The sequence below is a fragment of the Phaethon aethereus genome (genome assembly GCF_964289735.1).
Source record: "Phaethon aethereus genome assembly, chromosome: 1".
Lineage (NCBI taxonomy): Eukaryota > Metazoa > Chordata > Aves > Phaethontiformes > Phaethontidae > Phaethon > Phaethon aethereus.
Genome location: NC_138575.1, coordinates 80,863,297 through 80,875,761, shown reverse-complemented (window position 1 = coordinate 80,875,761; position 12,465 = coordinate 80,863,297). Strand labels below are relative to the sequence as shown.

At 38.3% G+C, this 12,465-nt stretch overlaps 1 protein-coding gene across 5 annotated transcripts in view; it reads left to right on the top strand.

The window, feature by feature from the left end:
- Positions 1-12,465, top strand: part of LRP6 (LDL receptor related protein 6) — a gene marked incomplete at both ends in the record, with an annotated part of 124,299 nt that overhangs the window by 74,718 nt on the left and 37,116 nt on the right. For all 5 annotated transcript variants that reach the window (XM_082014244.1, XM_082014246.1, XM_082014245.1 and 2 more), the window contains 2 exons: positions 2,002-2,398; positions 2,891-3,062. In XM_082014244.1, coding sequence (XP_081870370.1) covers positions 2,002-2,398; positions 2,891-3,062 — 569 coding nt within the window. The remainder of the gene's footprint in view (positions 1-2,001; positions 2,399-2,890; positions 3,063-12,465) is intronic.

The window sequence follows — 12,465 nt, the reverse complement described above, 5'->3', positions numbered from 1 at the left end:
ATAATGCAAAAAAGGTATTATTGTTTGAGTTTTTAAATACGATTTTCATAGTTTTGTTGAAAAGGTAAGTTGGATAAATGACCATGAAGTTGGTAAGAAAGAAAGTACTAGAGATTTTTTTCTTTCTTTAACCTAAATAGCTGGGGTTAGTTATGTGTTAATACTTCATATAACCATAATGTAGCTGAACACTTGGATCTAGATGCTGAATTGTTTGATATATTTAGTAGCAACAAATACAGATGTACATATAGTCTGCTGTAACAAGATTAGTTGATTCTGTAATTATAAAAAAAATCTTACTAAAATGCCTGTTTTCCATTTACTATGTCACATGCTTTATATTATTTTGAAGGATGCATAGACATGTAATTACAGGTTCCCCCGTCCTGATATTAATTAATGCATAAGAGTTATTCAGTAGAAGAACAATTGAGTAGTGTGTACACGTGTTTCTGAACACAAGGTGTTTTAGGACAGAGGATCCCAAAGCTGATCTTAATCCATTCTGGACTACCAGTCAGGAACACTTGTAATAATATTCTTAACTTCAGTTGTTGAAAGGTGCTGTTTCTTGCAGCACTGTGAAAGTGTCTTAGATGTTTTTAATGTGTTAAACTTGCTGCAAATGAAGCAATGGCTGCTTTGGCATCTCTCCAAAGCTTGGCATGCAGTGAGGTTTCATCTAGCACCAACAACAATTACTGACTTTTTAAAAAAGAAATTTGGCATCAGACACCAAAATTCCTTTTTCGTCAGCGACCTATTTGCTTTAGTTGTTGCTGTTTTAGTCTTTTAGCCCTTATTTATACTTCTATAAGATCAAGATCAAGACATGGACAGAATGTGGCTTGGCGATAGCTCTTTTTCATTGCAATCTTGATGCATTTATTTTCCTAAACCTTCCCCCCACTTCTGTCCTCATACCTACATCAGTCCCTGCCAAACCCTTTCCCCTCACTGTTTGTGGAGAGCCATTGCAACACACTTTCCCAGCATTTAGGATGCGCACGTTTTTCACCTTAGCTCAGGCTTCCCTGAGGCCTGAGCTGCTCTTATCTCCCTGAGACTCCAAACTGATAAGTCAATTTAATTGGAATGGGGTGTGGTGGTTTTTTATCCTTCATTACACTGAAATCTAGTGACACAGAATAGAAAATGGAATGAGAATGAATTAGAATAGACAGTCAGTACATCTGTCATTAATCAGATGCCCAGCACGTGTACTATTAAACAGCTTGTGTTGCCCTATTGAAAACATCTTCCACAGTGCAAGCTGATCTTAGCTATTTATTGTGATTCTGACTTTTGACTTAAAAGCCAGCGAAGCTTTTGTATGCTTCAGCTCAAAATGACTTTATAAGACGCACTTTTATTTATCTTCATGTATTCAAGAGGCTTGTTCCCAACAAATACGGGAGAAGCGGACAGCCTTCCTGCTTCACGTGATCGCTGGACAGTTGTCAGTTCCCAAATCTTGATTCCTCTGATAGGAGTTTCTCAAAGGAGATATACTTGCGGCATTCTGTGTTACATTTTTCCCCTTCTAAGGGGAAACATGCAGCTTGTTTGTCATGGTTGTCCCCTATACCAACAACAGCAAACAGTCAGTAAATTATTTATATAATTAATTTTTCATCTAAGAGGCTGCAGGCCATCTGTTGATTTGCATAAAAGAGCAGCATAGTCATTGCATATCTATTCGAGTACCTTTGGAGGGAATGATATGGATAGAAAACATGTCCAACATAATACATTTTTGACAAAAAATGGCCACTGAATTTTGTCTATAAACACATCTGACTTGTGAGGTTATTCTTCTGCAGAGCATTTGAAGCCTTTGAGTAGAACTCTGTGCTGTTGCCCATCAGTTTGGTTAGGTCCTGTGAAATCAAAGTAGCTAGACTAGCTTGTACCAAAAGGTACAGAATCAGGTTCACTATCTGTAGGCTTACTGTACAGTGTTTGTAAGATGGTTGTGTTTTTACCTTCTTCATGTAGGTGCCACTGAACTGCTGCTTCTAGCCCGCCGGACAGATTTGAGGCGAATTTCCTTAGACACCCCAGATTTTACAGACATCGTTTTGCCACTGGAGGACATCCGTCATGCCATTGCCATTGACTTTGATCCTCTGGAAGGATACATCTATTGGACCGATGATGAAGTTAGGGCCATCCGCCGCTCGTTCATTGATGGGTCAGGTAGTCAGTTTGTTGTCACAGCACAGATCGCACATCCTGATGGCATTGCTGTGGACTGGGTTGCCCGAAATCTATATTGGACTGACACTGGCACAGACCGTATTGAAGTTACAAGGCTTAATGGGACCATGAGAAAAATCTTGATATCAGAAGACCTGGAAGAACCCAGAGCTATTGTGCTGGATCCCATGGTTGGGTGAGCAGCTGTTCATTAGCATTTTTAAAATACTGGTCATGTAAAGAAGACAACCGTGTCTACCTGTATGCAGATGCAATGATAAAATTCTTCAAAATGAAATACTGGGATTCTTTGAAAGTTAAGGCTCTGAGGCACAGGGACTACTGGTTCCCTTTGACTGCCTGGCTAGTCATCTTATGTGTCTTTTTTATTCTCCAGTTCAAAGATATTTCTGGGGACTGTGCTGACCTGTTTGTTGTTTTAGCTGGTGGTTATGTTGTCTTGCTGAGCAGATTGATATAGGAGTTTTCTGTAAAGGGACAGTGTGTTTACACGTGAATGTTTTCTGAATGATTTGGGCATCCTTACCTAGGTAAGGAAATATATTTGGCTTAGAAATGTACTTCTCTGTGTGCAATGTCGTTTTGGGGAACAGTAGTCCAGAAGAAGCTATGTGAATATTGAAAGTTTGGATTAATAAGAGTTGTTAAAATTTTATTTCCTTTGCAGGTACATGTACTGGACTGACTGGGGAGAAATCCCAAAGATTGAGAGGGCAGCATTAGATGGCTCAGACAGAATTGTGCTGGTGAATACCTCGCTTGGCTGGCCAAATGGACTGGCATTGGATTATGCAGAAAGCAAAATATACTGGGGAGATGCCAAAACGGACAAAATAGAGGTTTGTAATTGCACTTGCTTTTTTAATTCCATGAAGTTATAGAATGTAGTTATTCTACTTTTCTAGGTGTTTAAATTCTGATATAGCCCAAAAGGGCAATGGGATAATGCTTCATTTGTGCTTTAAGAAACAATTCAGTTTCTTCTCTGTCTTTGGGCAAGTCACCCTCTATTCTTCCTCCATTTTTTTGTGTGTAAAATGGAAATTAAATCCATGTAGTAGATTTGCCTTTTAAGAATGTATGATAAGGATTTGTTAAATACATAAATTCTTAGGTCATCAGGAAAAAAAGCTTTTTAATGAAAGTAATGTTTGCCGGTTAAAAAGAATTTATCTTTCATTCTTTGTGCTGTCCAGCTTAGATGCTAGTAGAACATATTTTAAAGAAATAAATCTCATTTCACATATAATTATTTGTACTCCCACAAATCTTCTGTACTTTGCATCTCCCTTGTTTTATTAGGGTTCCAGCAAGGAGGCAGATTTTCCTTTCTTTCTGGTATATTCTGCTTAAACTTTTAATTGAAAACAAAAATGCCATTTTTCTTCTCTCCCCCACTGAAAAAACTTGTGTTATTTTGTTGTATAACATTTATGGAACAAATTTGACATTTATTATCTCTTTGTCAGTCTGAGAAAATAATACTGTTTAGTATTTGTTCAGTTTACTATCAAAAGCCAGAAGTTTATCTGGAAGCGGGAGACTTGGCTACTACCTGGTGCACAGTAGCACCATCTACCTTTGCTGTATCCTGGTAGATTTACCTTTCTTTTGATAGATTATAGCTTTCCTTAGTGAATCCTTACCATTGCAAATAATTTTCAGCACTTACCATATTAGGCACAATATCTTCACTAGCCTTATGAAATTGTTTTATTTATTTTTAACTTCAAATAAGTCAATGTAGAGTCATAGTCTTGTGCTGGAAGGTCACATAATTGTTTGTTCTCCTTCAGTGTCAAAGTAACTCCAGTCCTGCAAGGGGAGTTGCCTTGAAGCACTCCTTGGGAGAGCCTCAGGGAGCACAGTTTTCTTTGTCCTGAAAACAAGATTTATAACCTATGAAAGTCTGTAGTTTATATTCACCTAACATTATACCAGCTCTGAGAAAAGAGGGGAAAAAGAATCTTAGCTGTACTTAGAGATCTTTTTATATCAGATTGAGCACTTCAGCCCTGTTACACTGTCTTGGATTAGAATGTATTTTGCAGAAGGAAAGTTAGGCATCCTCCACTCTCATGCTTGCCAAAACAGTGAGATTTTTTCATGCACTTTAGTCTTACTCAGACCGTGGTTCCATATTGGTTAATAATGGTTCTGTTCAGTGCTGGATCAGTTTGTGATAGAAATTTTCATCTAGATCAGGCATGAGCTCACTGCTGCAATTCTGTAAAACTGGCTAGAACACATGATATAATGTTTATGCCAACATTACAATGTCTGTGGTAGGACAGAAGATATCTGATCTGGCACAAAGTCTGCTGGAACAATTTCCATTTCATTGTTTTTAAGCCAATGTGAGCCAGCAGAATGAGTTTGTTCCAGGTTGTCATGTAACATTTATGCAGGGCATTGGACAAGATTTATCATCTTAAGGTTTCAGAATTACTCCTTATTTTTTTTTCCTATGAGGCTCCAAGTGTTAGAGTTATGATTTTACTGCTGCTGCTTTTTATAAAAAGTTAACATTTGTTAACTTATTAATGTGCAGAAACTCTTGAAAAAGCCTGGCTAAAACCTTTAAAGCAACAGAGAAGAAATTCTCCCACAGTTTTTCGTTGGTGTTTTTGGATTTTAGTTTTGAGGATATGGGTGGGGTTTGTTTTTTTTATTGCAGAAGGTGTTAATTTAGGGGTATGTGACAGAGATCTATAAAATCAAAGAAATTATCTGTAAGGTGACCAGGACTTCCCCACACACTTTCTTTTTTGATAGAAGAAATTGGCATTCGTTAATGATACTGGCAGGTGATGGGTGCAGAACAAACAAAAGCAGATGGTTCTTCAAAGAGTGTGTGGTAAGTTGTGGAAATGGTTGTGGATGTTAAAAGCTTATGTGTGTTACTGGGAAGACTGGGTAAGTCTGTGGAAGGGAATTCCATTTGCAGTTTCCTAGAATTGCCTTCTGAACCACAAATCACTGAACTGTAAATTGCTGTAGAATGAAAAAGGCTTCTTGAAAAGTTTCAGTATGTATTTGCTTTATTATACTGGTCTGTAAATGTAAGTTTTGATTATTCTTTTGAGACAGGATACTGGAATGGGTGGACCTTTGGATTGAACGCATACAGTCTCTCTCTTTTCCTGTGTTGAGGCCATTCTATTCCTTGAGGGTTTGGGGAGTCTTTATTCTGTTAGCTTGTTGCATTAGCTTTAGGAAAAACTTCGTATTCTTCCTTAGATGTAATACTGCTGCTTGCTCACTGCACTTCAGAGGGGCAGGAATGGGCTGAAAATCAATGGCCTCTGATAGTGATAGATCGGTGTGCAAGTTCAGTACAGCTTCTGTAGTAAAGCATGGAAAGGCTCTATAGGATGAAGAGGGGGTGCTCATCCAAGAGAATGGTTCAGTCTAAAGTAGATTTCCCCCCCACCCAATGTGCCAAGTAATGCAAACATAGTCATGAGTTTCTTTACTGATGAATCTTAGTGAATTTTCCCCAGGACCTTGTGTGGCCTCTCTGTAATCTTTTATGAGAGATTGATGCTGTTATGGTAGGCTACAGAAATCTCAGGCTGCAGTGACACTATCTACATCTATGATAGCTAAAATATATAACATTTCAAGTCTTCCCTTTTCCTCCCACTGCCTTTCTCTCCTATGGCAACCATGAATCCTGAGGAGATTTGTAACACTTTCCCTGCCCTTCCTATCCATTTTTCATATCAGTTTAGTAGAAGATGCTTTGACCCTCAGTAAATGTTTTAAACTTACATGTGGAGAAAGGACACTGGAGGAGGTGAAACAAAGAGGATATTTGTGACAGGACCAAAAGGTGAAACTTGGAATTGGACATGAAGACATCAGAATATATGCCTGGCCCCTGCTTTGCTTTTATGTGTTTGTATGTATTTGGGAATTTGGGAGGAGGGGTAAAAGCAGGAGAAACACATTTATGTACTTGCGCATTGTTGCCTTTAAGTAGTTTTTCATACATGATTTTACATACATTGTGCTTTTTTCCTTCTGGTATGTGAAATTCCTCAGAACCATTATTTAATTGCAGTGCTACCAAAATGAATGTTTCTTCTTGCAAGCCATGTTTCTGGTTTGTTTGTGCTACATAGGAGCTTTTATTATTTATTTTTTACACACTGATTCATGCTATGCTATTCTGGAGCCCCCAGACGATAATAAAGCATCAGCAGGGGTTAATGGAGACTGGTAGGGGGTACAGCAGGGAGCTTTTGTTCCCATTTTATCTGGCAGCCTGCAGCAGGCAGAAGCAGGCTGTGGCTCAACAGCTTCGTCATTTATCTCGGTCAGGTTTCACTGCTGATAAACTTCTATTGAAATGGATGGCTGCTATTGTGCTTACCAGTAGGGAAGATTTCTCATTGACTTGCTACAGGTTTAAAGCATTTTCCTGCCGTGCTATGAGGTTAAAAATGTATGATCTGCTCTGTTGAATTGGTGTTATGTTTTCCTGCTCTAGTGAATATTTGTCTTCTGAGCACGTACGCTACCTGTTTTAAGGCATAGGTTGGATTTTAAATGGTCAGCAAAGCTCCTATTAATAAAGCAGTTATAAATGGCTGTGTGCATGTGTGGATGTGTGTGTGGTAAGAGGTAATAATGATGATATGGCTGATATTTCACAATTTCTCAGTCTTTGCTTCATTTTTCTTTATTCATCTTCCTTCCTATATTGCATTCTCAGAGCCAGAGATGACACCCACTTACACCTACTAGTGGTGAGTTTAAATAAAGGAGACTCTGCCTCCTATACAGTCCAACCATTATCTAGTGATTTTTGAGTGCAGCTCTAACTTGGAGTGTTTCTGCATTCCCAAATCTATTAGCCGTGCCTGGCATTACTGTCTCTAATCCTCATGATTAGTATGGAAAGTCTAATATCCTGCTGTTTTTCAGCATAAGTACACAGAAGTCTTCAGAACCCAGCCTTGTCGGACAACAGAAAGCGGATGCTGCTAAGACTTTTTTAAACACAAAAATCTTGAACAGAGAGGACCTTTTTGTGTTTGACCCAGGAGCTAATAGCTTGGCATCTAGAGAATGCTCTAATTCATATTCTAATCCTGAAATTGCAGGGCTACATTTTCCTCTGATGACAACTCCCTCAATTTTTCCGTCACCCTAATAAGGAAATTTTGTTTTCTAAGCATGCACCATTTATTTTCCGATGGAGAAATTTTGTCTCATAGCATTAGTCTTTGTATTGTGAAATGCTGATGACTTGTAAGCCTGATTTACTGATCCTACCTCATCCACCTTTAGTTTGAAGCAGAGGTTTGAAAACTGAGAAGCAGAAAACATTGAATTCCTAGCTGTTCAACACAGCTGCTTTTGTGTGCTTCCATTAAGCTTTTGCAGATATGAGAAACAAGGCAGTTGAAACAAATACTTGAAGTTGCTTTACTGTTTAATTTTGGCCACAATTCATTATCCACCTGGTTTGGATAGTTGTGGCACTTGGGATCTTCATTCAGCAAAGAATAAGAAGTATGTGCTGCAGAGGGTAGGGAGAGATCCTTCTCCTCCATCCCAGTTTCAGAAATTTAAAGCTTACTTTGTCAGAGAATTTTCAGCTATTTCTTAACTCCTGCTAGGCCTGCATTAAGAAAAATTACAGATTTTTGCAATTAGTAATAGAGTAAGGGCTTACTTAAAAAACAAACAAACAAACAAACAAAAAACCACAACAGCACTTAGCTTATACTTTGTGTAGTTTCTGTTTGGGAGGTTTCTTTTGAACTTCTGAATGAATTTAGGGAAGAATTAAATTTCATGATGCAGACCAAGATAGGAAAACTGTATTACAAAGCAAACAAATGACAGCCACAGACCACATACTAGTAAGGTCTCCTGACTGTTGAAGAGCCAGATACAAGAATATGAGTGGCCTCATATCTGTGGACCCCAAATGCTAAGCCAGGACCTTGTGGCATTGTAAGCTTGTTATTTACAAAAAAAAAATAAAAAAATTCCTTTTTTGCTTTGTCTTTTGAGCATGGTGCTACAGAACTGTCACTTAGGCGTGTACATTTGCAGCTGTTCGAAGTAGTTTAATGTAAAAGTGAAAAAGAAGAAACATATTTAAAGCATCCATGCTGGTTTCAATTCAGGGCTGTTAAAAAGTCCTTTTTATTGCTTTTGATAAATTGAGAATAACTAAATAAAACTGAAATGTGAAAAGTTTGGTTGAGACACCGTTACAAACCATTTGTGCAGACAAGTTCTGAGAGAAGTCCTGAGGGATCTGCTATCAACAGGCTGTCATACCTAATGGAACAGAGAGAGGTTCCCAGCACCTTGCAGCAGAAAGTGGATACCGAGGGAAGGTTTTGTGTAATTACAGCCAGAACTCTTGTCCAAGAGTAACCTGACTCTGTGATCAGCATACGCAAGCATGGTGTTTTTCTAAGAAGTAAAATTACTGCCCTAAAAATTTCATGATATTACAGAAGACTTCAACATTCAGTTTAAAGATGGTTCTTGTGTCATGTATCTGCATTTCTCCCTGAAAGCTGAGATGTAGATACCTTAAGCTCAGTAAGTTGTCTTAAGTTTTCTTTATAGAAAATGTTAGAAACAAACACTTCAGTGTGCCTTGCTTTACCCTAAAGTAAATATTTAGACTAGATTGGATGAGACCTACTTGAAAAGCCCGTATTCTTTTCTGTTAACTCTGAGAGCCTGGAGTGGCCGGCCGTGTCGGAGGCAGATGCCTGCATTCGAGACGTGTTCAAGCGGAAAGTTGCGCTGGCTTTTATAACCTTTTTGCACGTATCGTTAATAGTAAAAGTTTACCTTTCTCAGACTTGGTTGTTGCTCACATCTGTGCAGTTTGACTGAGACTTTCCACGTTGGAAACTCAGGGATGTTTGTTACAAGCTTTGCTAACAGATGAGCGGTCCCATTTTGCTAATCACAGCTCTGTAAACCTCATGGCTCCCAATGGCCCAGCATGGAGCCGATTGAAGTACAACATTTGGATCCCACTAATGTGTCATACATGCTTCCTAGATTTTTCCCATTGGAGTTAGGAAATTGTATTTTAGCTTATGCTGTTGTCTCATCTAGAAAGTAACAAGCCTCTACTGGCAGTCAGTATCGGTTACCTAAGGGAAAACACAAAAATCCCTCAAACTAAAACAACTAGAGCCATTATCTGACCTCACTGAGTCTGACATACTTAAAATAATATTTGAAGGCAAGCTGGGGAGTGATGTGAAGAGATATTGAGCTATCTTCTCTGTTTCTGATTCATCTGAGTACTGTTTGTCAGTCTGCTATTATCCCTTGCTCTCCAATACTCTGGCTTTTTTTTTTTCTTCTCACAAGCTTTGTTGCATTACCATAGAAAAAAGGTTGTTCTGATCTTGGACCTGGGCTTCTTCAGAAGCATTCACGTGACCTTGTGATCCCTCTCGATAATTATTCAGCTTTCTTCACAGAGGCTTTTTATTTTTGCTCCTAACCTAAGCTTTTTTTTCTGATACCATTCATAATGACGTAACTTTGCAAAGGTATGCGAGAAAAGGATTATAAGAACGTTAATACCTTTTATTAGGCAGGTAAATACGTATGGTAAAAAAGAAGCTTTTGGACATGCGGGGACCCTTGGAATTGAAGTGATTTAGCAAAGGGAGCAGTTGAATCAACTTATTAGCTTACTGCCACCAAAAGTGGAAAGTATCCCAGAGCCCTCCCCCAGCTTTGCACTGGCTGAGTCACTCATTGGATTATTCCCTGAATCACTTGGACTTGCTAGAACAGCAGAAAACTTTCCACGTATTTTCCCTCTACAGGAAAATCAGTTATAGTTGCTTATGGAGGAGTCTGGAAAGCACCAAGGTAGGTAGAGAATTAATTAAAAATAAGAAGTTCCTGGGGCAAGGTACTGAAAGAAAGTACCTTGGGAAGGAAGAGGGAAAAAGAGAGGCTTTTGCCCATGTGCAAGAGCATTAGAAATTGTGTTCCCAAACTTAATCTTGTAAAACTGTCCCCCAGACCACTGTGGGGGTTCAGGTTGGTCTTGACTAGTCTCCTGTGCTTCCTGTGAAGCATGTGTATGGTTACTCATAGGACTTAGTTGACAAATGCTAAGTTGCAAAATCACAGTAATTAGCTTCCTTTGTACCCCTGTAGCATATGCCCACATAACAGATACCCTCTGACTCTTGCCACTCCACTTTATGTATTAATGTACTAAAATTAATTTCCATAGCCGAGCATCTTTATTTGTCTTTTAACCACTGAATCTTCTCAGAGGAGCCTCTTTTTTTTTTTCCTGTGAAAAACCTCTCTTCTCATCCTCTTCATCATTTCAGCTCAATTTTTTGTGTTAGCCTGTTCTTTACAAATGCAGGGGGTTTATGTATTGCGTTACATTGCCTAGGAGATGTCATATTTGATGGTCACAGTGGTTATAAACTCCTTTCCCTGCCTGCTTGTCACTTCACCTGACTTGAGCCATTTCATTAAGAACCCAACCAATTGTTTCTAAAATTAAGTTACATTGTTAGGAAGACCAGTTTTTTGGCATTGATTAATCAGCAAGCTAGGAATAGTTGTCCTATTGTGAAAGAAATGAGCTTATGACAGTGTGTGCAGCATGATAGAAAGGGCTATTTATGAAGTTAATCTCTATTCTGTTTTTACATATTTATCTTCACTGCAGTCCTATTAGGAATATTATCCATGCTCAGGAAAAATATATTTTTTGAATTCTTTGGAAAAATGATTAAAGCTCAAAAGGAAATTGAGGGTGCTGGGGAACTGTTAAATTAGATATTGGTAATGGCTATTATAAAACAATTAACAGTAAGAAATTGTAGAGTTGGCTGGAGGCATTTGGTTTCTGAAGTAAATATACAGGGTTCCAGGTGTCCCTTCTGCTGATTTCTCAGGATTTCAATGCAGTGAAGAGATGGCTTCCCATTTCATATCTAAAACAATTACTTAACAATTTGGAATTGAGGGAAAATACTGTTAACAGTAAGATAATGACACTGACAGAATAATTGTCTCAAGTTGTGTTTGAAGTTTGGATAACTCAGTCAAAGAGGGTATAGTTGATGAGGGCTTTTTTTTTAGAGGGGCAGACTAATAAAACTTTAGACAAGATGTCCCTTTTTTCCTCTCTTAAAGCTACTGTTGTATAGTAGATACATGTGTTAATTGTATGATATTACTGCAGCTGTAACAGTAAAATCATTCTGGTCTGTTCTATTTATGTTACTTAAAGAAGCAAGTTGAAAATACATAGTTCTCAAACCCAGCCTGATAAAGTGGTAATGTAATGTTCAGAAGGCATTCTAGCTATCTTTTAGTTATTTTTAAGAGGTGGCTGCCCCACTTTTCTTTTTTTCCTTAACCAAATAAATTTAATGAGTTAGTGTTGTTTTTCACTTCTCTGGTACAGTAAGATTCATGAACATTTAGGTGGAAGATGAACAGTCATAGCCTTGATCAGCAGTGTCATTAACTGAGTCAATCAATATGTGTTGCATCAAACAAACAACACATGTAGGTATTTATCATTGGATAATCAGGGCTGAAACAACTAAGCCTACACCTTGAATATTCCTAAACTATTTCAGGTATAATACAGGCCTTATTCAATATCTTTTTCCATGGTACATTGAAATATCTGGGATATATGTATTGAATTCAGTATTTCACAGCTGTCTTACAGTAATACTTCTTTGCAATCATCTTACACAGATCAGTGTTAATGACCAAACTCAGGAGAAATTAACTTTTTCAGCTCATCGTTTTTTCAGTTGTATCTGATCCTAGAGCACGTTGGCATGACCCATGTTGAAATTGTGCAGGTGGTAATGTTTTCTGATGTTTTTCTGCTGTGTTTGAAACTGTTGCAAGAAACCCAACTTGTCATTAGAATGACTCAAGAGTTTAAGGTCTGCTCAGACTGTTTACCTTTTATTCCTGTGACATTTCTGTGCCAAATGGCTGGGTTGTTTTTCATGCTGTAAGGTAAACCATAACTATATATCTGAGAGTATGTTTGAACATGTACCAAGGAGACAACAAGCTAGTGTGTCCTGTACTTGTGGGACACGTGACATGCAAAGCATTGCCACCGAGTCAGAACACTCTTACCTCTTATCCTTTCCGAAGGAAGATAAATGCTACAATTGCATCTTTCCTTTGGGTCCGTGGGGAGGAGATGGTTTCCAGCTGTGGTGCCTGCTA